At 41.2% G+C, this 26,896-nt stretch overlaps 2 protein-coding genes across 2 annotated transcripts; one reads left to right on the plus strand and one right to left on the minus strand.

Annotated features, from left to right (window-relative positions):
- Positions 1–671: 671 nt before the first annotated feature.
- LOC133020800 (rho-related GTP-binding protein RhoQ) lies at positions 672–15,462 on the plus strand. Its single transcript, XM_061087510.1, has 5 exons — positions 672–813; positions 1,295–1,353; positions 10,145–10,309; positions 13,081–13,176; positions 15,002–15,462. The coding sequence occupies exons 1-5, from the start codon at positions 672–674 to the stop codon at positions 15,161–15,163; spliced, it is 624 nt and encodes a 207-aa protein (XP_060943493.1). The 3' UTR covers positions 15,164–15,462.
- Positions 15,463–19,390: 3,928 nt separating this feature from the next.
- Positions 19,391–21,673, minus strand: LOC133020915 (GTP cyclohydrolase 1-like). Its single transcript, XM_061087680.1, has 6 exons — positions 21,397–21,673; positions 21,030–21,139; positions 20,882–20,937; positions 20,305–20,336; positions 20,125–20,209; positions 19,391–19,576 (listed from the first exon to the last, which is right to left on the minus strand). The coding sequence occupies exons 1-6, from the start codon at positions 21,671–21,673 to the stop codon at positions 19,447–19,449; spliced, it is 690 nt and encodes a 229-aa protein (XP_060943663.1). The 3' UTR covers positions 19,391–19,446.
- Positions 21,674–26,896: the final 5,223 nt, after the last annotated feature.

Raw genomic sequence — 26,896 nt, forward strand, 5'->3', positions numbered from 1 at the left:
TATCAGTGATGTAATTCCTTACAGTCCTTGGTTCCCAAACATCCCCACCAGGCGGGGTGTACTTTATCCAGAGAGCCCCTTGGTTTCAAACCTTAGCTCCGCCTCTCTCCAACCAAGCGCACCCACCTTGTCCAGCAGCAGCAGCAGCACGGTGCACCACGGGGGGCCACGGGGGGCACACCGCGGCACTTGTACCTTGTTTCTCGGAACCCGAACCGACAGCTCCTCCTCTGCTCCGCCAGCTGTGAATAGGGGGAACTCCTGCAGGGAGGAATTCTGGGTGGAGGAGGAGGAGGAGGAGGAGGAGGAGGAGGAGGAGGAGGAGGAGGAGGAGGAGGAGGAGGAGGAGGAGGAGGAGGAAGAGGAGGAGGAGGAGGAGGAGGAGGAGGAAGAGGAAGAGGAGGAGGAGGAGGAGGAGGAGGAGGAGGAGGAGGGGAGAAGGATGCGGTTCCAGCAGCGCGACTCCGAGCTCCGCGCAGTCCGCCTCCGACGCTGGTGATGCCCGCACGCCGCGCCGGGATCACCCCCCCTCAGCATCAGCACCAGGAGGAAGAGGAGCAGGAGGAGGAAGAGGAGCAGCAGGAGCAGGAGGAGGAGGTCGGGACAACAGGGCGTCGGGTGCCGGGGAGGAGGAGGAGGAGGAGGATGGTGGTGGTGAGGTCGGGATCATCATGGCTAACGGAACCGGCACCATCATGTTGAAATGCGTCGTGGTGGGCGACGGGGCGGTGGGCAAAACGTGTCTGCTCATGAGCTATGCCAATGACGCCTTTCCCGAGGAGTACGTCCCCACAGTGTTTGATCATTATGCAGGTATGAATCCACTTCTTCTATTATTCTATTTGTCTTATTTAATAATAATAATAATAATGATAATAACATGGTGCTGTGCTGAGCTCCTGTTTCCTCTGGACTCATTCTAATCCAGAGGGCAGAGGATTCTAAAAGAAAAAATGCATGAGTGAATTTCCTGTGCTTCTCTCCAACTGCATTGGCTTGCATCTGTTGCTATAATCAAAACCACTTGTTTGCCTTCTCCCCACAGCAGAGAGAGGGAGAGAGAGAGAGAGAGAGAGAGAGAGAGAGAGAGAGAGAGAGAAGAGTAGGGGAGGGGAGGTGATCAGGGTCCCCCAACCCCTCTCTCTCTCTCTCTCTCTCTCCCTCTCTCCCTCTCCCTCCCTCTCTCTCTCTCTTCTCCTTCCTTCCCTGTTCACCCCCCACCCCAAACCACCCTCACCCCTTCCTCCTTCCTCCTTCCTCCTCTCAACTGCTCTTTGTCGTTTCTCTCCTGCAGTGAGTGTGAACGTCGGTGGGAAGCAGTACTTGCTGGGACTGTATGACACAGCCGGTCAGGTACAGTTTATTTTTTCTTCTCTGGCCGGATGCCAAGCATGTCAAGGACACACCACACACATGCACACACACACACACACACACACACTCCTACTTCCACTCTATCTCTAACCCAGCCTCCCCATGTGCTCCTGGGACCAGTAACTACCCAACACGCCCACAGGCTTCACATTCAGGCTATAGACACTAAGCTGCAACAGGTGATGGTTTTCTCTCGTGGCTTTGCTGCTATACGGCCTGGTGTGCCATGGGCAGTTATGGTAGTGGAGGGGTTTCAATAGTTCTATTATGTGGAGAACAGGGCTCCTATGTCCAGCAGTGATGTCACAGGTTTGTTAACAGGGCCAGCTAATGCCTGGGCTTTCACTTTACAATGTGCCATTCAACGGGCGAGAGTTAAAACTGCATATGCACTGTGCTACACACACACAATAGTGTTTCCACTCAGCAGAAGAGCCAGGGCATGCATGTTCACACACACACACCCTTGTTTGTACATCTATCTTAGTGAGGACACTCGCCCCAAGCCCCTAACCCTAACAGTTACCCTAACCTAAACTTAATTCTAACCCTAACGCTAAGAGCGAGTCTAAACCCCCGAAACAGCCCATAAAAGGTGGGTCAGAAAGTGAGGACCGCCCAAAATGTTCTCACTCTACTAATCTCACAAAGATATCAATTCAAGCACCAACGTGCGTACACACATACACGCACACACACACACAACACACAGAGGCAAGCTCATATGTCCTTGGACAAGATACTTTGCCCCAAATTGCTCCAGACAGTGTATGATAGAGAAAGTGCACTTATATAAACTGTATGAATGGGTGAATGGCCAATGCAAAGAGCTTGAAGTGGTCAGAAAGACTTCATCAATCAAAAGTTTTCCCCAGTTTGTCTTAAAATTTGAACAGTTCAAATCCAGTGAGTAGCCATGAATGGTACAAATGACGGTGGTAATCTGACAAAGTGAAAATCAAGAGTTTAGGTCACCAAGTACTCACAAATTATACAAATGGAATAGAACGAGGTCTTTTCAGGGATTAAGAAATTAATTAAGTTATAGCTTTTCTGCACTAATGGAAGTAAATGAAGCCTTGGAAGTTAGAGCAAACAATTGTTGCATGTGCCGATGACTTAGAAACCCCCTGTATTAGAATAAACCGTGGTATGGCACTCTCTGATGTACTATTAGCACAATAACAGGAAGTAGAACTGTAGGTTTCAATCAGAATGACGAGAAAAAGACAAATAGATGGAGGCTTCACATGATGACGGGAAGCTCAGCTGGTTTGGGGTGAACTGGACTGAAGGTCAGAGCAAAGCAAAGCAAAACACAAGTGCAGCACATTTGTGGGAACTTGTGTAACAGTGTTGCGATCACTTTTCTACACAGTGTTTCATTTTAATTGTTGAGAGAAGGTTAAAGTGTTTGGCTGCTGAATGACTGGAACATTTTTGATTTACTTTAGACTTAAAGATTCCATGATTCCCTTTTTTAAGTATTAATTATTTAAATGTTTGAGTCTGCTTCAAATTGTACATCACACAATGTAAATGTCAGTAACAACTGGGAAACAAAAATGGCTTCTTTCAGGTTTTCAGATCTTCAATCATATGTGATAGTAGACAGAATATCTTTAACCCGGCCTCCTTTTGGTTTAGGACCTTGAGCTGCACAAATCAAACAATTTCAATACATCGTTTGTCTATTTCTTTTTTTTTACATTTTTTCGATTGATTGATTATGAGTTGAAAATCAACATCAGGTATAAGGAGCCCTATATAAGATGTAAACTTTAATCATAAATACACAACTTTCAGAGGAGCAGTAGTCCTGAGTGTCCATATCAGGTGTCTTCTGAGAATGGGATTTTCCTGTATTTTAACATGAACATTAAAGGCACCGCGTGCAGTGTTTGTGCACTTGTAGTGCTGTAGAGCAGAATTTCTAAGAATGGGACCCCAAAGAGTTTGTTTTTACAAGGATGCACAAGCACACAGATGATCTCGCTAGATAATATTTTGCTGATTGACAGTTTCCTGCAGTAACATGCAAAAAAAGAGAATAAGACTACAAGCTAGCGAATAGCGGGATGTAAACATTGCACAACTCGAAATATTCAAAAAAAATCTGTTTTACAAAAACGTTATGAGGAAGGAAATGGATTCAGCACATATTTTATATCACATGATGCAACATTGGTTTGGCACGAGAAACACTGAATGTAATTATGACTTTAACACCTCTTAAGTTTGGACTTACTGCATCCATTCTCTGCCTCAAGACCTTTAACCTGCCTTTGCAGCAACCTACATGTTGAATAAGTTCACACCTCAGAACCAGGTTCGACTGTATGAAGTCAGACTGAGTCACAATCTGAAATGTGAGCAGCTGCTCGGAAAAGAAAGCTGAGCACTGAAAGGTCAACTGGGGAATATTCAGCCGTTTGTCTCGTCTGTTCATCTGTGAAGGCTGAATGCACAAAGTCCATGAATAGCAAATCACTGTCATCCTTCCTCTTTCCCAGGCAAGCAGCTACCTGTGGCTGCGATGTGTATTTTGTCCTGCAGACAAACAGATGGTAGAAGTGTTACTACTCGGTTGTAAAAAAATAGAAGAAACACAACCTTATTGTCTATTCTGGTGTGTTTGATAGGTAGTGTGTGTGTCAGAGCAGGGTTTGTTTTTAGCTGATCCAGAGAGTCCCTCTGAAATGGAGAAGTTCCCCCAGATGTCTGCTGCGGGTGCTGCCGGCCGCCGAGGGTTAGAGTTACTGCTCCTGGAAACGCAGCCCCCCCCCCCCACCCTCCACCCTGCGCCTCCAACTCGGCTGACCTCTTTATGTGGAGCACAAGGCCAGCTGGTAATGTTTATAGCTGCAGCATCTGATCAAAGACCTGGCGCCCCGAAGAGAGAGGGGAGGGGGAGAGAGAGAGAGAGAGAGAGTGAGAGGAAAACAGAAAGAGGAAGAGAGTGAGAGACAGATGAGGGGGGGGGAGGGGGTTTACTCAGAAACTGGATAAATTCAGTCGTCTTACTTTCAGTTTCCCGTCTCTTAAATATCTCCATGCACCATCTCCACCTCTGGCCTGTCCTACACATGTTCAATTAGCTTCGAGCTCCCTGTAATATCTATATTCCTTGCATAGCTCCCACAATGCTTTGCTGCTCCACAAGCATATCAGCAGCGTTACAGATACACGCTGGCGTCATGCTCTCCACGCCGTCACGCCGGTGTTACATGTCAGGTCACATAATCACGACTCGGCATTCAGCCATTGTCTGCACGCGGCCACGTTGCTCCGCCAGCCGCTTCCTATTAAATTATTCCATATGGAAGGTCTGCAGAGTCTGTTTAGCTGAATCCGATGAGGGAACAGAGGGGAAAGTCTTTACTTATTCATTCATTCTCCTGCTGCTGCTGCTCCTGCTGCACTCAAGAAAATCCAGCGCCGCGGCCTGAGGAGGTGCAGGAGGAAACAGGAAGTGGATGCTCAGTGCTGTAGCAGCCATGGAAATGGTTTAGGGACAGACCCTCTTTGGAGTTGAGACCCTCAGGGGTCCATGTCCTGCTGCCCCCATTAGCCCACTCTCTGCTGCAGGACTGTTCTTCATTTCCTCTGCCCCTCAGATTCCCTCTCTCCTCTGTGTTTGGTAGAGTCAGAGTCTTTAAGCAAGCCTTAGTGGCCCAGTGACCCTCAGATGTCCCAGTGGGCATGAGGGGGTGGGGAGGTGGATTTAGGGGTGAGGGTTGGAGGGTGGAGGGTGGGGACTGGAAATGGGTTTTCTCAGCTGGCAGCCTGTCACCACTCAGCTGCCCATACACAGAGGAAGAGGAACACTATAGACGTGCCTCAGCTCACACTCTCAACATGAAACTTTAACTTAAGAGTCACCCTCAGTTCTTTGTATGGTAGGAGGAACAATTTCAGTACTAGTGAGTATTTTACTCATGGAATGATTTAATGAGTGTGTCTATTAATTGATTCATCTTTTTGTGTAAACAAGGTTCAGAATAGTGATAAAAGGCCCATCACCCTTTTAAGAGAGACAAAGGCATATGGTTTATATTTCTAAAGTATTAAGTGATGCCACCACCCCATCTCCCCATGATAAAGAGTCCACTCAAAAATGTTATGGGTTACATGAATATTGGTTCTTTAGTTTTTACATTAAGCCGATGAAAATATAACATCCTTGGCCAAATTAAAACAATTTGCTGAATTAGCAAAATAGTTTAACATTTTGGGAACTTCACCTATTGGCTAGCTTACCAACAACTCTATTGGGCTTTTTGAAAATGGTTTCTTCTCAAAGGGTATTATTAGTTTTTTTTTTACGATACTCGTGCTAAATTGATACTATTAACACGGCACAGGTGCCTTAAGTGTGCCGGAACCAATACTGCTGGCTGATGTACTACATGGGGGGGTCACACAAGCAGTCAAACACAGAGCATCCTTCTGCTTTCAAACGGGTCTCATGTGCGTCATTAAGTCTGTTGTGTTCCTCCCTTTACACAGAATTGTTTTCTAACATTTGCTGCACGTCCAGGTGTCATCATCCTTTCGCTTGAAATACATCCACACTTTCGACCATTTAGGTTTAAGCATTCTGTTGTCGAGACAGTGGGCACCAGTGTTGTGTGTGTGTAAGACAATCAAAAGTCACACAGTGCAACACTGTGACTCACTGATGGGTTTTCACAGTGCTCTGTGGCAAAGAGGATTATGATGAGTCAGGCTTCAGCTACACAGACTACACTTGTTAGTGGGATCAGTTAATTGCTGTTTTAAGTCTTGTCATGAGGAAATGAAATACAGAACATTGCAGCCTCATCCAACGTGTTGTCTCTGAGCTGAAGCTGAAATAAGTCCTCATGACATCATCAGGGACTTGACAAAGCTCATGCAGAGCCACAGAGGAGATTATACAACCGTTTGGATGGAACATCTTATCGAGAACAATCTAAGCTTTGCAGGTAAAATTATTAAAAAATTATTCATTAAAATAATGCTTCAAGTGATTAATCATTGAAAAACTTTAGATCATTTCTAGCACCTAGATTCATATTGGAACATTGGAGGTTACCCAGCGATTTTCCGAATGAAGCTCTTAATTTCTGTAATGTGTATGCCACTGCCATTACAGGCAATGTTAACTGTTCGATTTTTTGAAAGGATCGGGGATATGAAGGCATGAATATACATGAATGGAGTGTAACAGTGCTGGTGATGTGATTTATGATGACTAATTACCATTAATGAGCCTGTAAAGTAGAAACAAGCATACTTAGATTACTTTCGCTCCTGTGGTTAAATGCAGTTCAAGTTTCAGATCAGTGACAGAGCTTTGCGAATCGAAGTGGTTATTTCTAAGCCTGCATTCCCACCCGGCAGCCATGTTAGAGCCGGCGTCTCTGACTCTGTTGACACCAGTTTATAGAGCCCCGAGGATGAGATAGGGGAAGAAAAGGAGAGAGAGAAAGACATGAGAGAAAGAGAGAGAGAGAGAAAGAGGTAGAAGGAGGGGGTGATGGAGTTGGGAATGACTCACTGATATTATAGCTCTCGTATGTCACTGAGTCAACACAGTCACACAGCGGAGCTCACACAGGGTCCAAATGAAGACGCTGAGTCTCACCCTGCGTGATGTAAACGTGTGTCGAGCGGTTGGTGTTTAGGATTTCAGCAAACACACACTACACATCTCTCATTTCATTGAGTCTCAGTCAGTCCTTTCTTCACAGGTCATAATATTTACTCTACACTCCTAACTGCCTTGGAGAGACTGTTATGCAATGTGTCAGTGGTGTGCACACAAACCGTGGAATGGCAGACCATGTTTCTGGTGCAAGCTTTCCTCCAAAGCACTGAAACAGCAGCGTGTAAACATTTGTGGGGTGCTAATCAAACTTAAGACTGGAGCAAAGTAGGAGGATAAACTCAGTCTGTGCCTCGGTGAATCCACTCTGTGTGGCTGACGGGCTTACTGTCTATGGTAATGTGTCAGGGGGGTGCACTGAGGAAACAGTGTGAGAGGCCGCGAGGCCTGTTTACAGTAAACTGCTGAGTGGCTTACACTGTGTTCCTTTATGTCTGAGGCTCATTGGGGAATCAGAGGATTCACTTGTGCAAGCAAAGGTCATGAACACAGACATGATAATAAACAGAGGAGTTGATCCCATGTGACAGATAATCTATATATATATTTATAGGAAAGCACGTTGTGTTTGTAAATGCATATATTGTTATGGTGTGTACTGATACTTGCGCTTCTAAACTACATGTAATGAGATAGACTAAAGTACAGTTGTATCTGACGGGGGGGTCAGTATGATAAACTGAGAAGAGAATGACGTTTGAGCAGAATGAGTGTGAACTGCAGCTTTTACATTACATAACATCTCTACTACAATTAGTTATTGCATCATTATGATGAATTTTCGATTATTCAGGGTTTATTAAGTCATATTTCTTAACACAAGGTCAAACTCACATTTTCAATTTAACACAAAAACACACACACACGTTTGTTAACCCTAACCTTAGTGAGGACACTCATTGACATAATGCATTCCCTAGCTCCTAACGTAACCATCCCAACTAAATGCCTAACCCTAACTGAATTCTAACCCTAACCCTATAACCAAGTCTTAACTCTCAAACAGTCCATTAAAGGTGGGTCCGGCCAAAATGTCCTCACTCTGTAGGCTGTAGACAAAAAAATGTCCTCACAAAGATATCTGTACAAGAGCGCACACACTCACACACACTTGTTTTTGGTACCACTTAAGGACCTAAACCAGCAGTCACACTGACCTTGTCCTGAATAGTACACACACGGGGACCAAAGACTGATCCTTATGAAGCAAAATGTCATTTTTGAGCTCCTGGTTAAGGTCAGGGGTAAGATGTGAGTTGGAGTTAGGTTTGGGTTAGGCATGAACGGGTGATGGTTAAGGTTAGAGATCCGGTTTTATTTAGTCTGTCAACAATAAATGGAAGTCAATAGGGATAGCTGTGCAAACCTGTGTATGTGTTTGTGTGTCTTTATGTTTGTATGTGTACTCTTTCCATACACTAACCCTGCTCCAATTCATTACTGTGACGCAAATGTAGAATGTGATCGATCGATACCACATGCTGAGCCCAATCACACAGACAATCTGCCGTCTTTGCTCTGTGACGCAACACGACTCTGTAATCTCACTGAAGCTTCATAATCCTAATGATTTTATATAATAAGCAGAGGTGCTCTTTAATTCAGGTGAGTCAGCAACAGTATGTAACACTGTGGGCAACCTGAGGATATTTAATCTTACACTGCAATATTAGTATACCTGAATATTGAGTTACTTCCGTCTTGCTCATGGATTTGCAGCATTGGCTACAATAACCTATACTCCCTGAGATAATATAAATTAAATTAGTTTTCTTACATTGGCTCACTGGGACATCCCTCTGTATTTTTTTACAAGGGAGCTGGCTAGAGAAACTCTGGCCTGAGTCTGTCTCTCACTCTGACACATGCGTTCTCACACACAGACCCATTGGAGAATGTCTGGAGATTAGACGCGCAGTACATGCCTGAGGGCAGCTATAGTCATTTCCTGCTTGAGGCAGCTCTGTGGACGCTGTGAAATACTTCACTCAAATTGGAACTAAGAGGATGAGCAACTCGTACATTTCTGAGCTACATCATCCCCTTGACCCACTCCAGTGAGTTGTAGTTGAGTCATCTGTGAAACAGGCACAGGCGTGAGGATTGCTGCTCTGTTTTGATCAGCTACTTCAGTCTCACACAAAGTCGGTGTGTCTGTAATTCATTACACAGGCTGCAGGAAGGTGACACCTTTGCTTGGTTGATCCTCTGTTGTTTGGAGAATCTTCTGACTATATCACTTTAATCGTTTCTGTGAGAAGGCCCAGTCTCTTGGGGTATAGCAGTGTGATGGTATTGGGCTGTGACGTGTGTGTGTGTGTGTGTGTGTTTGTGTTTGGCATCAGAGTGAAACACTGCCATGCCAGCTCTCAGCTGTCCTATTACAAGCATCTCTGGCACAGTGGGACGTTGTATCCACTTTGCTTTGTTTTCAGGGATGTGGACGATAAATTTCCAGGACATGAGAATGAGATTGATTCTCTTGGTCCGGGTTAGTCCGCCTGAGTCACGTCCAATTACGTGAGATTCATGGATTCCTATGTCTTCAAGCCTGCAGCAGGAAACCATGTTACCATCAGATGAAGAAGTGTGATGGGTCATGAATATTCATGTGTGTGCGTGTCAGAGACTCTGTCAGAAGGGTTTATCTTTGCCACGGACAAGGCAGCGCTTGATCTGACGCACAAAGGGCAGTCTCGCATCTGTGAACGATCCATTTACGCCAAACAAATATCAGAGATGGCAGTGTGTCGTCGAAGTCTTCTGGCGATGCCTTGTGCTCAGCTGGCCTCAGAGGAATGCAGATCTTTCCGTTAGGATGGGAGAGCTCTGATTTGAAGGTCATCTTCACATTATTCCTCTTCATAACCCTTGTTTATGTGTAATATTACAGTAGTTCACGTAATTTGCAATAAACAGCCAAAGAGCTACCTAAGTGCACACAGTGTAAAGTTAGCTCTCGTGGCTCCTCTGAGGAGGAACGGTCTGGCTGCGTTGGGAGCTCAGTTTCTTTAATACACTTTAATAATTCATGAATAATAATTTCTCAGATGTTAACAAAAGGAAATGAATCCTCTCTCTGCTGTCCGCGTTAACCATTAGTGTCCTGTTTCCCTGCAGGAGGACTACGACCGCCTGAGGCCGCTGTCCTACCCGATGACCGATGTCTTCCTCATCTGCTTCTCTGTGGTGAACCCGGCCAGTTTCCAGAACGTTCGAGAGGAGTGGGTGCCCGAGCTGCAGGAGTATGCCCCCAGTGTCCCCTACCTGCTCATTGGCACCCAGGTTAGTCCCTGACACACAGTCAACGACACGGTTCTTCAAATTGCTGCTCGAGTGTGATTTTACGGTTATATGCCCGGATCATCTAGGAACCACTAACATCATTGGATACATCTGTACACTTGTTATTTCTCACGTACTGATTTGGAACTTTATGTTGTGTTTCTATGTGAATCTGCCAAACCGAATCTGTAAACACAAACAGCAACACATTTGTCTTGTGGGTAACACTTCTGTTCATGTGACGGAAAATCTATTAGCAACTTAAACAGACAAACTAAACTTGAAGCTCCATAGTATGAAATTCTTATTTTTACTCGTAGGGCTGGGCTATATGACTTAATAAACAATTATTTGATGCCCTTCCTACGTATGAGGCGCATCACTCAGTGCTCCTCGACAATTGATTCTGCTCCTTCGCTCTTTTACAATAACTCACAGGTAGATCTGATCTTTATAGAAACCTGCTGAATTCATATTTATGTTCCTTCTGCAACCATGAAGTTTAAACACTGATCTGTCTTATAATCTGCTCGAAGAACTTCTCCACTGTCTGCAGGAGTGTGTGTGTGTGTGTGTGTGTGTGTGTGTGTGTGTGTGTGTGTGTGTGTGTGTGTGTGTATGTGTGTGCCTTTCTCTTTCACTCTGACACACTAGCTTAATTTAGAGTCTTGTTTCTGGCCACCTGGAGGATTCAAGTCCAATATTCTTCTTCTTCCACCAACTCCTGAGGGAAACATCTGACTCTTTAGCTGCTAAATGCTCCACCAAGCTCACCAGCTAGTTATGGACCTTGTGTGTTGTTTTGTGATGAGCAGGTATAGTGTACAGTGGATTGATCCGAGTTTTATGTTGAAAACATTTTCTTGCAGCTGCTGCTTGTTTAAGCAGAGGTGTGAGACTTAATCCAATGAGCAGATGGGCCGTAAACTCAGAGCACTTACCTGAAAGCTGATCAAATGCTCCAGACCTGAGGGTAACTGTAGAGGTGGGCAGCAATTACCTGGGTTCCAATTACATAAAATCCTTTTTTATGACTGTATATTTAAAAATATTAATCATTATACCATTGTGCAAATAATAAACAGGAACAAATCAGAACCTCATAGCCCTGAATCTTAGCCATGGCAAGGAAGATTTACTAAAGTAAAAGATGTTTAACAACCAACAGGGTTTGGACATATGGTAATATATATATATATATATATTCATATACTTTTAATAAAATTTGAATTGAATTAAATGATTATCACAAAAATGGTCATTCCAGACAATTCCTTATGCACAAGCAACATATCAATATCAGAGCCCAACCAAAAGGGATTTTCTGTAGCCGATACTGAAGTTGGATAGTTAGAGATTTTTGATATTGATATATTGGTTGATAGATTTTTTTTTTTTTTAATTATTCTTAAGAAGTTGTTATCAAACCCTTATGACAAAGGAATGTAACTAAGGATTGTTATTTTACAGTTTAACTATAAACTTTATTGAAAATAACAAAAATTCAAGAAAACATAAATGCAGCCAAATATCTTGAACTTGTATTAAGACCGATGAATTGGTAAGGCCCTTATGGAGATATATTCAAATGGTTTTATCTTGCTATTGGTCTGAATGAATTGATTTATGTCACAATAATTATTTTTATTGTTTTGTGGTCCATCCCGAACAGCCAGTACAATCCTTGCGGGAGGCCTCACGTTGATCTGGCTCATTTTGCAGTAAACTGCCTTCTGCTTGCTGTTGTAGGCCTAATTTCCTTGAATGTTATCTTTAATTATATTGTATTTAAACCAGCAATTAAAGTATGCAAATATGCTAATGGCCTAATGATTTTTAAGGAATGCATCACTAGACTTAGAGAGATAGCTGCTTTCTGAAGCCTTAAAAGCAACACGTCCTCTTAAAAACCAGAGCTGCCTGGTGGGCGATTTTTGTCTGTGTTCCCTGGCAACCAAATGCCAGTGCAGCCAAGGCCCAGTGGTGATGAGGAGGATGTAGTGGGTGTCTGATTTATCTTGTGTCAGCTGATGTTTACTGCTCTTTTATCAGCTCTGATCATAACTCACCCGCCGCTGTTCGGGGCGGATGTTGCTTTTACTTCATAAGAGTGAGCCTCGCTAACACAGATCACACCAATTAGGATACTGTTTGCTGCAGGTTTCCTCCCGGTAGCACTGTGCAGATGGATGCATTCATCACAACAGGTTATTACTGAAAGGTTGTTGCTCAGCGTTGCACAGAATAAAAAGAAGAGTGAGGAACCTTGTGTGTGGGGAAATGACTTTCCATAAGAGCAGGAAGTGTGGGCCAACATGGCTTTGTGTCAAAATGAGAAGGACTGTTATACAGTTAAGACTCAACTCAAGGTTATTTTTAAGTTTTGCAATAACTGATTTCATGTTGACAAACTAGACATCTCTAAAACCAGCAAATCATTATAATTCATATCAAAACTCTAGCAGTGTTGACTTGCATCCCTCATCTCATTTTGTAATTTGTATAATTTTTATGGATTTACACTGTTTACTATCTATTATAATCTCTTTCTTCAGATTATTTCTTTCTTTCTTGTTTTATTAATATTTCTATATTTTTTTACTATAATTTACTTTGTAAACTTGTAAAATTACTGCATTGGTCTCTGAAATTATTAATCCTTTTTTCTTTTACATTTTGTCAATCGCTTGTAAATCACTCTGCACTACAATTGATTTGTTTGAAAGGTGCTTTATGAATAAAGTTTTGATTGATTTATTGATCTCTTTCAGATTGACCTTCGTGATGACCCCAAGACTATTGCCAAACTGAACAACATGAAGGAGAAGCCCATAGCTACTGAGCAGGGACAGAAACTGGCAAAGGAGGTTTGTATGTTTGTCTGAGTGAGGAAGTGAAGTAATGCATCGCTGGAGAAAGAGGAGAAGTTTCTGTTTTCACTGTGTTGCAGAATTGAGGCGTCAGGTCCAGTTATTCGTGGTTGATTTGATGCAGGGATAGTCTTTGCAGGAATGTAGGATTGTTGGAGTAGATTCTTTTGCCTTAAACGTTCCAGGAATACATGCTGGGTGAACAGTGATGGCCAGCAGAGTCCAGTGTGTGATTAATGGTTCCTGTCAGACAGAAAGCATGAATATAAGTCATCCCTTCAGAAATTACAGTCTAGATTCATTGAAAGGCAAATATCCATGAAGTGTTGGAATCACATAATAGGATTTGGATGTAATTTGTGTCTCATGAGGGTCTTGAGTTTTCCTAGGCCACATGAGTCCATGTTTGATAATCCAAAAATTCCTAAAATTTATTTAAGTATCATTTCGTCTTATTTTGTCGTCAATGATGATACTGACTTCTATGTAAATCTATATTAAGATTATTATAAGTCCTGAAAGTGCTACAAGCCCAAGTTTGTGCCTCTCATGTATTATAATTTTTTTAATGAAATTATGCTTAATCTTGAATGCTGTGTGTTAGATCTGTAGCTGGAGCCAACAGCCAGTTAGCTTGGCTTTTCTTTATGAACAGAAACAGGGAAACATCTGGTCTGGCTTTGTCCAAAGGACAGAAAATCCACCTACAAGCACTTCTAAAGCTCTCTGATTAACACATCTAAATTTATATCTGTGTAACTTGTGCCAAAAATGTAAAAACCACTGCCAGAATATTTCTTGACTAGGAATATAGTCCCCCTATTTCCAGTTTTTATGCTGAGCTAAGCTAACATGATGTTGGGGAAAGTTAAAATTTACTTTACAATGGCAAGAAAGTGAATGTGCGTATTCCCCAAAATGTTAATCTAGACATTTAACCACACTCTTCAAATTTGTGTATACATTTCATATTATTTAAGTGCGCTTGTCAGGTGGGGCCGACATTTAAATTCACTGGATCCAGATTTATATTAAGATATTCATCCAATTGCACACAGCGATAAATATAACTCCCCCCCCCCAAAAAAATGTCATCACGTCCCATGTAAAATACTCACACTCTAAAAGAAAATCGATGAAATGTTCCACCAGGTTTTGTGGTAAACATAACAATAAGTTAATAAACATGTTACTTCGAAAATGTATAAGAGAAAGTAAGATAAATATGTTAGTTAGTAGATGGGACATGGACACAAGACATATTTTTTTATTTTTTGTGCTAGTCTTTGTTCTTTTATTGTTTATGCCTTGTCTTCTTTTATTGTACAGCCCTTTGGTCAACTGCTTTTGTTTTTAAATGCCCTCTATAAATAAGCTTGACTTGATTATACAGTTCAGGAGAAACATTATGATTGACAGTTGAGACTGACTCTTGATTGGTCGAGCGCATGTGTCAACGTGACCTCGCTACCGCGGCTACATCACGTGACCTCTACTGTGCATACTTCTTGGTATCAGGGGTATTTTGGCTTTATTTCCTGACAGTGGGAGGAAGTGAGTCCATCTATATATACAGTCTATGATTGAAACCCAAATAACATATATTCATTAGAGTGATACAACAGAAAGTGATCCACAGTGTACCACAGTTTTTGTCTTGTTATGTCAGACTATTTCCTGGTAGGGACCAGTGACTTCAGTTGCCTGACAACTGCTCCCAGGTTTTTGTCAGACACATAACTGATTTAGACTTAGAATAGCTATTAGTTGACCACTGCATGATCAATTGTTTTCTTACTGATGGTCTGTCCTTTGTCATCAGATTGGTGCATGTTGCTATGTGGAATGTTCAGCCCTGACCCAGAAGGGCCTGAAGACGGTGTTCGACGAGGCTATCATCGCCATCCTGGCTCCCAAGAGAAAGCAGGGAACTCTGAAGAGAAGACTGGGACCCCGCTGCATCAACTGCTGTCTGATCACGTGATCCCTGAACACAGAGATCTTTCAGCAGCCAACCATAAACCAAACCTGGACTGAAGGCAAAAGACAGAATGAAGTAAATTGCACCGAGAGCACAGTGAGACATGAGAGACGACTGAAACGGACAAAGCAAGAGCTACATTTAAGCTGCAGTGCTCTTGGCAGTCCCTAATTCTCTCTCCTGCTTTCCACCACTCGGGTTGAGGATGCAGTTTTACAACCAAAGGAGCACAAACCCCATGTCAGTCTCTTCTTAAAGACTTTATGCCTCTTTTATAACCATTTTTAATCATTTTTTGTGTACAAAAGCTACAAAATGGCTCTTCAGTTTCTAGTGAAAATGCTACATTTATGGAGTTCATATGATTGCTATCGTTTTTGAAAGTTTGATTGTTGATTTGTGAATTTGATAAGATAAAATCAGAGAGGAAAAACTGCAGCTGATAAAAATTAAGTTGACACTGTGACGGTGCCCAGGAAATGTTTCAGGACATAAGGGCCCTGATTCTTTACATGTTTCTCTTCCTTCATGCTGGCCCACGAGGTCTGGCTCCAATTATTTGTCTTTCAAGGACCTGCAATTTAAACCACACCAAATGTTGCAGTGTGTATGGGACAATGGTGGAGCTTTAGTCAAACGACAGATTTTGGACCTAGAACTTGAATATTTTAAAGTTTAAGTGTCTTGTGTTTTTTTGCCTTAAGAAAAGCCCATCAATTTAAAGTGTGGCATGCCAAATCATACTGTAACATAAGACTGGGGCTGAATGCTTCATCAGAAAATGAAAAAGGTTTATTATCCATTTTTAAAATGTATATTATCCAGAGTTTATGATTCTGTATCTCTTAAGTAGGGTTCATCCAGTATGTGCAAATATTATTTTTGTCAACTGATAGCTCACACTCTTCTGTTCATCTTTTGTTATTTTTGCAATAATATGTTATCCCTCAATCGCCTTTAAGAAATTTCAGAAGAGAGAAGAAGAGAGATCTCGTTTTAGAAATGAAACTTATTCATATCCAACATCCAAAGAATCAAATGCACACACTTTGATTAAATCAAGTGGCTAAGTGACCCAGTACTGTAAATGAAATGCACAACATGAAGCACAGCTACGCCACTTATCAATCTCCCAGCACAACAAAGCACCTTCCTCCGCTTATGCACACAGTCCCTCTCTGAGAAAATAAAACAGACTGATTGAAGCACAGACGATCGCACACTGGTCCAACAGGCACAAGTACAGTATAGCTCACCACCTCACCATTAAATCCTGAGAAGGCACTGGGTTAAAACCTTGTACCTGCCAAATGTCAGCTTTTCAGAAAACACACTGATCTAATTAATTTTGAAAGGGAACAAGAAGGAGTTTCAATCGTTTGCATCAGCTGTTTGTGAATTAAAAAATGTACACATCACTAAATCGGAACAAGTAACAGCGTGACAGAATAGTGTTCCCTGAATATTTACACTATGTTTACTCTTGAGTACAAGGTGTAAATATTTCATATGGTAGACATCTCACCTGATACTTAATTAATGATATATGTGAAATAGTGGCATAAATCGAGAAGATTATATACTAAACTGCACAGAAACAACACAATATACCACAGAATAGCTCAATAATCCTAGCTTGAGTATATGATGAATGTATCACTATATGAGTGTTAATCTGATGTGCCTTTTAAACAACTACATTTATAGTGAATTAGCACTTAATTTAAAAAAAACACTTGGTCTCATAAAACTTTAACCTTTGGCAGCTTCATATTATAATATAGAGTTTATAATTTAGCCTTGCAACTGAAACTATCTAGTAATTGCAAAGAACTTCGCAAGAACTATCTAACTATTGAAAAAAGATATATTCATGAACAGCTGATGCAACCCAGTCTGTTATACATTATAAGGTCCCAATTCAGTTTTAGCAACATATAGATTCCATAACAATTCATTGATCTTTGTATTAAAGCCACATTCTACAACTTTTCAAACAGAAATGGAGACGATCTATGGAATTTTACAAGATTTAAAGAGGAGGCTTAAAAAAGCAGTTTTATGCAACAAAGGTTTGTGGCCTACATGTTTATCACACTTGAGGTCAGGATGTAACTTTTCATGCAAGCCACACTTCCAAACTATCAGTTCTGCTTGTGTATGTGCATTTGCTATTAGCCTTTTTTTTCTACTTTAAAAACATATATATTGAAGGTGCCAACTCTTGCTAAATGACTTCTGTTCATCCTCTTTTCAAAGTCAGACATGATGATTGATTAAAAGCTTTAATGTACATGGTGCTCCTCTTCTCTGTCCCAGCCTGCGATGTGTAACTGTCTTTCTGAGCAGAACAGTGGATTGGGGGGGTGAACGGCCCTCTCTCCCGCTCAGACAGTTTTGCTTGCTTACGTTGTGTGAAGGTCCAGCCTCAGGATCCAGGACCGAAGTGCCGCGGTCACCGATGCATTCTCCCGTTGATGCTCCTCTCTTCTCAATAAATGTGTTTACTGTGTTAATAAGTCGGCTCGGAGGGTTTAACTTGGAGAATGGGTCAGACATCTCAAGTTTGACTTGATAAGCAGGTCAACAGGTGTTTTTGACTGAGTGCACTCGTCCTCTGTGTTGGTTTATGCTTTTTATCCTTCAAGTAGCTCTTGGAAAGTTTCTTTTTACTTTCAGTCTTTTCAAGTTGGTGACATTTTTTCAAGCGACTCTTTATACTGCTGCTGAGGATGTACAGGGGAGTTGTGGAGCATTAGCGCCACTTGCTGGCTGATTTGTTGTTTTTAAATATCCCTCACCTTTGCTTTTTACTTGGAGATTCGAGAGCACTTTAATGCCACACTATTATTTTAAGTATGCATCATTAGGCCCATAGAATCATAAATGCTCAATCAAAAAGACAAATAACAAAGCAAACAATATAGAATACAATTGGCAGAAAGAGTTATCAGCTTTATTGATTTTTAATGTACAGATATATAAATATCTCAAAATGATTTGAAAATACAATCCATTGTGATCAAACATAGCACCATATAGCACACTATCATCGGTTCATATCGAACACCAGCCAATAATAAGTCCATTATTTCAGATTCCAGCATAAAACAAATGAAAATGTTTTTAAATAATAAATAAGAATCAAGGGAAATAACAAACTTAAATCATTGCAAGGAAATCATAATTCTAACATTGGGAAATATGACTGAAACACCAACTAAAAATTACTTTCAAAGTTATATATATATAAATATGAGATTCACTGCAACTAGAGGTCGCACTAGCACCAGCATCTCAGACCCAAACAAGTGTTTCACCTACAGACACCTCCCCCTCCCTCCATCTTCAAGGTGTTGCCTATTCAGTCTATGGGTGTTGCAAAGACCAGTAAAGGTAAACACATAACCACCACAACTGGATCAAGTTACTCTGTAGAGAGGAGCCAAAGAAAAAACCCAGAAATCAGCTAGCTGCCGTGCAGAAAGGTGAAACAGGTTGTGTACCTGTCAGTCACAGAGCTGAGGTCAGTAAAGGTCGTTTTTTAAAACTAACTATGATGTGCTCAAGGCTGCAACAGTGAGCACAACCGAGGATGGCTAACTATCAACTGGCTTGTTCTGGTTTCCCCTGGTCACCACTGCACAGGCTCTGGCTCCAAAAGCACAATATGGCAGTTTTAATTTGCATAGTGTTTGGATATTTTGGATTAATGTCTTGATTGTGGGAGGAGACGTGTCAGTGATCACACAATTTATGGTGTAGCCCCTCCTGTGCAAAGACTAGGTGTAGCCACAGAGTTTCTCATTTTCCAGCACTGAGGTGGGCAGATGACAGGTGTGTGTGTGTGTGTTTGTGTATATACTGTATATATATTTATATATATATATATATATATATAAAGACCCTGTGTAGGGTGCGAGGGAGATTTGTTTTTAAAATATTACGCTATATCTTAACACAAATAATAATTGTTGGCAGCTTTATTCATATTTTAAATCTTTGTATCTCTTAATTGTATGTAAGATGTAATTTCTAATCAAATTAATAGACTTCATATTTCAATTACTTTCACAATAATTGCTTGTACCTGATATTTCAACTGTAGACCAGTGCTGGGTACCTCCTAAAAATGTAAGTAAGACAGCCATCCCCAAATGAAGATGGATGAACTAACATTTCACTGAATAATTTGGCGGACAGGGAGATCCGAGGGTGTTGCACGGCAAAACAAAATAAAAGTGGACTTATCCCCCTGAAGACCTGCTCTCTGAGATCAGAATCTCTCATTTCCCCAGAGTCAGGGACAGAAACTCCTCCCGGCTCCTGGCATCTGTTTGGAATCTTCCCAGCATGACACTTGTGATAGTCTTGGCGTTCATCTTCTGCACACCTCTCATCACCATGCACATGTGACTGAAAAAATGAAAGAGACAGTTTAACCTAGCGTTAAATTCCAAAGCCCATGATGCATACTGAAGGTCTTTGTGTTGCAACATTTTTACAGAGGTTTAGGTCACAAATCATATCTAATCTTCTTAGTGGCTACATGACAATTTGTATTGTATATAGTATCACACAGATGTTCTAAGACACACAATTATTTAGTAGTTTTAGGTATTTACTGTCAATAATAATATCTCCTCATTTGGTGCATAAACTGTAGGCTATTTACTCAGAATAACAGTTTTTTGCAAATTGACCTTCCACAATCAGATATAATAATATAGTATAAATAGGAATGATACAGTAAAACCCCCTCACATGTGTGATGAACGTTTTGGAGGATTTTTTTTTCCAAATAAATACAAGTGTGGATTGTGTTAGGATCAAAACAGGGGTTTATTTGAACAAATGCAGATGAACTGCAATTAGGTCCTGTCGAAAACCATTTTTGCATTAGCTAAAGGTATAGACGAGAAAATTAGAAGTGGGTGTAGAGGGCTGAAAGAGTTCAAACTCACGCAGCTTCCATCACCACTGCCACTCCAGCAGGCTCCAGGGCCTCATGGATAGCTGAGGCAATCTGTTTGGTTAGACGCTCCTGAACTGTGGAGAGGAACAACACAGCTCAAGCAACACAGAAATAAGAGACAGGAAAGATCATGAGAAACCAAAGCAAATTCAGACATGATGTGTTTTACCTTGAAGCCTCCTGCTGAAGATCTCTACAACTCTGGAAACGAAGAAACAAAAGTGAATAATGGTTATGTGCAGTGGTGGAATGTAACGAAGTATTTTTACTTTTCGTTCACTTCTCGTATTCACACACTTCTTGCGCAAGTTACCCAGGTGAACTACGTCACTCTCTGGGCCCGTTCCTTAAAGGGGCAGGCCATACCTGCAAATGTTGTTGCTTATAATTATTACTAGTAGTGACATCTGTAGAGGCATGAGTATTACCAGTAGCTATATCTGCATTCTTTATCAAAATGGCACAGCCTAGACATTGAGACAACCCATTGCGTGAGTACTTTTTCTTTTAATACTTAAAGTAAATTTAAAAGTAAGTACTTTTTACTTTTACTTAAGTAGGATTGTTGATGTAGTACTTTTACTTTTACTTAAGTATATATTTTCCTGGGTACTTGTACTTTTACTTAAGTACTAAACTTCAGTACTTCCTCCACCACTGGTTATATGTGTGTGTGTGTGTGTGTGTGTGTGTGTGTGTGAGAGAGAGGGACAGAGTGACAGATAGAGAGTTTAATCACCACTCACCTAGCGAGCTTGCTCAGACCCACCACCTTCTTGTTTGGGAGATATGCTATGTGACACTGACAAAATGAAACAAAGCGCACCATGAGAACAATACGAGTAAGAACCAAACATGTCCCTGCCCCCCCAGGAGCCTGAAAAGCTCTGTTACCTTTCCAAAGAAGGGCACCAGGTGATGTTCACACAGAGAGAAGAAATCGATGTCCCTGACAACGACCACCTCGTCATGATCTTCATTAAAGATTGCGTCGTTCAAGATATCTGTGTGATGGAAATACTCGTTATATCTCGAATGTCTTGAAATAATTTAAAATATATTGCAGTATATTTTGATTTAACATTGAAACAAGGGCTATCATCTTTCGCTATTGAATGTTTCCCACGGGCATAAATAATGTCGAGCCTTTGCGAAAAGTTGTGCATACCCAATATTAAACTCTCGCTTGTATAATATATAATTGTAATGATTTGTTCCATTGAGATGTAACATGTATGAATGTTGTCCCTTGGGTACTCACCATTGATCGTCTCCTTGTAGCCTTTCGTGAAGAACTGCATGGCTTTGGCTGCGCGTAACGGTGTGCGTAAAAGCCCCTCCCGCTCAGTGTTCTCTCCAAGCTCGCTCAGTATCGTACAGTAAGCTTTCTCTATGCAAGACGTCTTGGTCAAAACTTCAGATTCCTTCTTGTCCTTCTCCTCTTTGCACAGATCAACCTGTTTAGATTCAACGCACTTGGTCAATCTAGGGACCATGGGCAGATTTCCGTTCATCTCCGTGGCGTAGTGAAACTCCATTCTGACTCTTGGTTGCTGAAAGGAAGGATGCTGCAGGACGAAGTGAGTTTAGCCTCTGCTGTGAGTTGTAGGATCAGTGGTCAGGGGAGGGAGATCTTGCTGGTTTATAAAGCCGATGAGAAGCTCTCCTCAGGCAAAGTCGTAACCTTTCCAGTCAAACTGTCAGGCACGTGTTCCCAATTGACAGTAGCGGAGTCAGACCTTGTCGTAGGGGTGGCCAGTGCACATCATGGGATGTGACATAAATCTTATTCTTGGAAAAAAAAAATCTGAATAGTGTGGCACTGCACAGAGGTAAAAATAGCGTGTTTGCATAGTAGAAGAAAAGATAACATATCTTTATTAGTCCCACTTTGGAGATATTTACTATGTTACAGCAGCAAAGAGGGAATAGTGTAAACATTCAGTGAAGACAACAAATAGGTAAATAATACAATAAAAAGAAAAGCAACATTAAAAAATAAGAATATGTACAATTGAAACCAAATAGATTAAGATAGATTAAGATACATTTATTTGTCCCAAACACATGCACAGACATGCACAAGCACACTCATGCAAGGAGGGAAATTTAACCTCTGCTTTTAACCCATCTGGTGCAGGACACACAGAGCAGTGAGCAGCCATGTACGGCGCCCGGGGAGCAGATGTTGGGGGAGTAAGGTGCCTTGCTCAGGGGCGCTAGACAGGGTAGGGAGAATCCTCTGGGATTTTTGGACAGATCAATCCAGGTTCGTCTTTTTGTTGTTTCTCCGTGGAGTCAAACCAGAGACGAACCAGAGACCTTTTCTGCCCATAGTCCAAGTTTCTGCCACTAGTCCACCGCCTCTCCAATATATAAATAATAAATATATGCAGAGTCACATATTCATATGGGACCTATATGAAATTGAGCTGATAGAAAATTATGATTGACTTATGACCAAAACATATTTGATTCACGCTTTATTCACGCTTAAAATTAACCAGTTTACGTTCGTGGTTAAATCTTTAAAAATGTTGAACTAAGTTCACGGTTCCAAAATGATGATTTAGGTTACAAACTTACGATCACGTGTTTAGTTATTATTTGATGTTGTCTGATCATGAGTCTGTGTCGCTCCGCTCATTTTAACACTGAGTCCTGAGTGTGAGCGTCACGTCTTGTGTTGTACTGAGTGACTGTACTGATCAGGTCCTGAGAACTAGTGATGAGTGTGGATTAGTTACAGTGAGAGCAGAGTGGAGGAGGACACAGAAACTCCAGCTCGGTACAAACCAACTGCAGCTTCTGCTCTGCTCATGACGCAGGTTTGATCAGAGAGAAACTCTGTGTTTTCACTGTTTCCACTGTTCTTCAACAAAGTCACTGACCGGCTGCTTCACGTGAACGAGCTCTGATCCCACACAAACATTTCCCCTAGTTCCTGGTATTTCACATGATGGCCTGGTACGATGATGATTTAAAAAAATTCATCATATGAAAACTGATTCGTTCAGTTCATCGTTCATGAAAAATATAATGCACAACACTGGTCAGGGAGCCGCCCCCTAAAGTATATCTGCACTTTTTTTATAAATGCATTAGCACCAGTTGAGCTGCGTCAGTGAAGAAAGTGGTTTTGCATAATACAAATATGAGTGAACCAAAATCTGGTGCTATATGTCCGAGGGCAGGTCGGATGGCCATGCTGGGGATGCAGGTGGTCATAGAAAACATTATTATCACCTGTAGTAGTACAACTTCATTGAGTATTTCCAAGTACCTTCAAGTTTATCTCTGATTCATAACTGCCCCATTTTTGACAGTTGGATGAAGTTTTTTTTGTTTCTTGTATTGTGGTTAACCTTCTCCATGTGACTCCGTCTGACTCTCCTGGCAGACAGAGATCTAGAATTATTAGAAAAATCCTAAAGTGTCCGACTGAGCATCTGATCAACATGCAAATCAATTCCAAATTATCTAACAGCTGATGCCAAGCGCAAGCTGATCCTGTGACATCAGTGGAGATAATCGAGAGTCTCATGATCTGAGCTAAGGTCATCATGGACCATGCAGACAAGATTTGGAGATACATACCAGACTGACATCAAATATACAGGACTCAGGGATTAACAAGAATCATGGCAAATAAAAGCTCATGTTAAAAACAGTGCCACTGTTCTGATAAAAATGTCAAGCTTGCACTGAAGGAAAAATGCAGGTTCACTCAGCTCTGTTTCAGCTGTTGGGACCTTTGTAGGACTTTTCTCTGATCTGTGTTAGAGCTACTGGCGCAATAAGTCAGCAAACTACATATGCACTCCGGATATATACCCAGTAAAGTAACTTTCAATAAAAGTTGACAAAGTTAAGTCCATTGAACTATTTCTGAGAAGTTACAATAATGTGTACAGATATTTACACCATTTACAAACAACCAGCATGATATACTATACCCACATACCACAGATGAGGATGCATAAACATTGATTACACTACGAATGTAACGCTAACAAAAAACATTTGGCCTGACCTTATTTTTAGCAACAACAGGAAAACAGGTTTTCTGAGGCTATAGATGTTGACACTGAAGTTTAACTTCTTCAAAAGATGCTAAGCTATATGTATAAGGTAACTCTCTCTTAAGTAGTGTTTATTACAGTTAAGACAATCTGCAATAAGTTAAAAGCAGTCATAAATAACTACTTTGCATATTGCTCTTAAAGATGTACCATGGCTTAAATAACATTGTGCATTTAAGTGGGAATTTTGTAAGATTAAGATCACGCAATATAGACATACCCAGTTTTTATTCAGTTTAACTGAGTTGGAGAGTTAAAGTGTCACAGGTGTTCTCGGTAACCGGTACCGATTCGAGCCTCCCAATAAAACATTAGCTGTGTCTCAATTGGATCATTCCCAACATATCCCAAGATTAATTTCGCTTCAGTGACAAAACGCTTTCCAAAGACTGGCAAGTGACAAGATGTCCAATATCATGCTTCAATCGACAGAACAGCTAATACTACACATGAAAACTTTCTTGTTCTGTCCAACTTTCGTTCTGTTGCTAGGCAACAGCAATTAGGGTGGGATGAACTCAATCAATCAATCAATCAATCAAGTTTTATTTGTATAGCCCACATTCACAAATAACAATTCGTCTCATGGGGCTTTAACATTGTGTGACATCCTCTGTCCTTAACCCTCAACAAGAGTAAGGAAAAACTACTAAAAACCCTTTTCACAGGTAAAAATATGTAGAAACCTCAGAGAGAGCCACATGTGAGGGATCCCTCTCTCAGGACGGACAGAAGTGCAATAGATGTCAGGTGTAAGAAAACATCATCAGGATTTTTAGCAGCATCCATTAGGCTAAACATTTTTCAATACTATGTGTCAGGCAGTCCCGCTGCAATCACAGTCTCTGGCCAGCAGCAAGACCACGATCCAGCATCAGGATGGGATCCACTATAATCCACAGTCATTGTCCACCGCCGCCAGTTAGAATCCATCATCAGCTGCCGCCTCGGTCGTGGTCCCTCATCATCCGATGCCAACGCGACAAAGGATCCTCCATTGAACTGGCAATGTCAAACACAGAAAGTATCTGTAGATGAGACCGTTTCATTTTGGTTCGGCCTTCGTGGTCTAGGAAAGCCCATCTTTGAAGGCAGAGAAGGCCACGTCTCCCAAGGATGCAACCTTTGAATTAAGACACAGCTATAGACTTCTATTTGACTGGTAACTTAAGCAAGAAGCATAAACACATCTTATTAAAGGTATTTCACAGTATACTTGACCATCACTGACTTTTTTTTTTCATTTACAGACTAATGAAATACAGTACATATTGTTAACTATGTTAACACCATTCCATTGCAAGTGTTGTCTGTATGTTGTGCGTCATGCTTGACAAAATAATAACATGTGGCACAATATTTATCTGTTCACATCCCGTATGACCAGGGCAGTGGAACTGGACACGTTGATTGTGCCTTCAGCGTGTGGACCAAGATAAAAGTGTCTTCTTTTATGTCCTTGGATGAACCAGAGCAGAGTCGGCCTGACATCTGACCCGCCAGATAATTTTGACAATCTAAAAATTTTTATTTCCCCATATCGGACTAACACAGATACAGATGTTCACGGGTTTCGCTGGTGCTTATCATGGCAACATTTACAAAACACTTCCTCTCCAGCAAGTTGTCATCAAAGTAAAAGCACAATGTTTATTTTATAGATGTAATGCTTTATATCGAGCTGAATCACAGAGCTTTAATTTTGAAAAGTTGTCAATCTCGGGTCTAGAGATTGTGTTGATGCTCACCAGACCCCTGTTCCTATGTTTGGAAAAATAACACTAGTTAAGTAATTTCTTTAAAATTATATATATATACCACACATGTGAATACTAATCAAGTAAATGCTGTTTAATTTTAAGGTAAAACATTGACTTTGATTAAATCTTCATCGGAGATGCATCAGGTAGGATGAACACAAAGTTTTCTAATTTCACTCTGCACAAAGACTGTTTATAAAAAGCTCTGCAGAAAACATCCAGCACACACACCAAGAAGTGACAATATATTGCAGGTCAGTATAAAGAGAACTCACTAACCAAAAGGAATATATATCAAATAGCTCTGGAGCATTAGCACAGATCTTGTCCATTCTCGGAGGACCTCAGGAGTTTCAAGAATACCGAAGAGTTTTCTAGGAGCTGAGTATAATGTAATACATCAGCTCAGGATTCACAGGGTGCTGGACAATTCCACAAATTAGAATTTAGCATGAACACGAATCACACTGTAACATGTGATGTGAAACACGCACTTTGGTGTGGAGAAGCCAGCTGAACAAAGACCTTCCAGTAAATCAGCGTAATCCCTGTCATCCACGTGAAGTCAATTCAAGCATCACGTCAGATAACGCTTTGTTACACTTTACTCATGTGTTGTGCACTAGAAAGATTTCATTTTCCCATTTTCCACAGCTTACACTGTTTAGGTCATGACCGTTCTTTTCTGTGAAGAAGATATTTCACATCCCATCCTAACCTCCAATTTTCCCCTTTTGGATTTTGATCCCTTGACTTTTCGGAGAGAATAAAAGACTGAGCTGAGTAAACAAAAGGACACTGAGGCCTCAAATAACCTTTTATCCCTGCTTAACTGATTAACCAAAACCACCACAGCATGTCAGTCTGGGACATAACCTTTTTTGACTTGTAAACTCATTCTTAGTTATGAAATATTTAG

This window comes from Limanda limanda, chromosome 15 (assembly GCF_963576545.1).
Source record: "Limanda limanda chromosome 15, fLimLim1.1, whole genome shotgun sequence".
In the NCBI taxonomy this organism is placed as follows: domain Eukaryota; kingdom Metazoa; phylum Chordata; class Actinopteri; order Pleuronectiformes; family Pleuronectidae; genus Limanda; species Limanda limanda.

Excerpts from the sequence above, each read along its gene's own strand:
- LOC133020800 (XM_061087510.1), top strand. The coding sequence starts at position 672 with ATGGCTAACGGAACCGGCACCATCATGTTGAAATGCGTCGTGGTGGGC. Across the intron at positions 814-1,294 it reads AGTGTTTGATCATTATGCAG|TGAGTGTGAACGTCGGTGGG; the intron begins GTATGAATCCAC and ends TCTCTCCTGCAG. Across the intron at positions 1,354-10,144 it reads TGTATGACACAGCCGGTCAG|GAGGACTACGACCGCCTGAG; the intron begins GTACAGTTTATT and ends GTTTCCCTGCAG.
- LOC133020915 (XM_061087680.1), bottom strand. The coding sequence starts at position 21,673 with ATGGAGTTTCACTACGCCACGGAGATGAACGGAAATCTGCCCATGGTC. Across the intron at positions 21,140-21,396 it reads CTACAAGGAGACGATCAATG|ATATCTTGAACGACGCAATC; the intron begins GTGAGTACCCAA and ends TCCATCACACAG. Across the intron at positions 20,337-20,881 it reads GGTCTGAGCAAGCTCGCTAG|AGTTGTAGAGATCTTCAGCA; the intron begins GTGAGTGGTGAT and ends CTTCGTTTCCAG.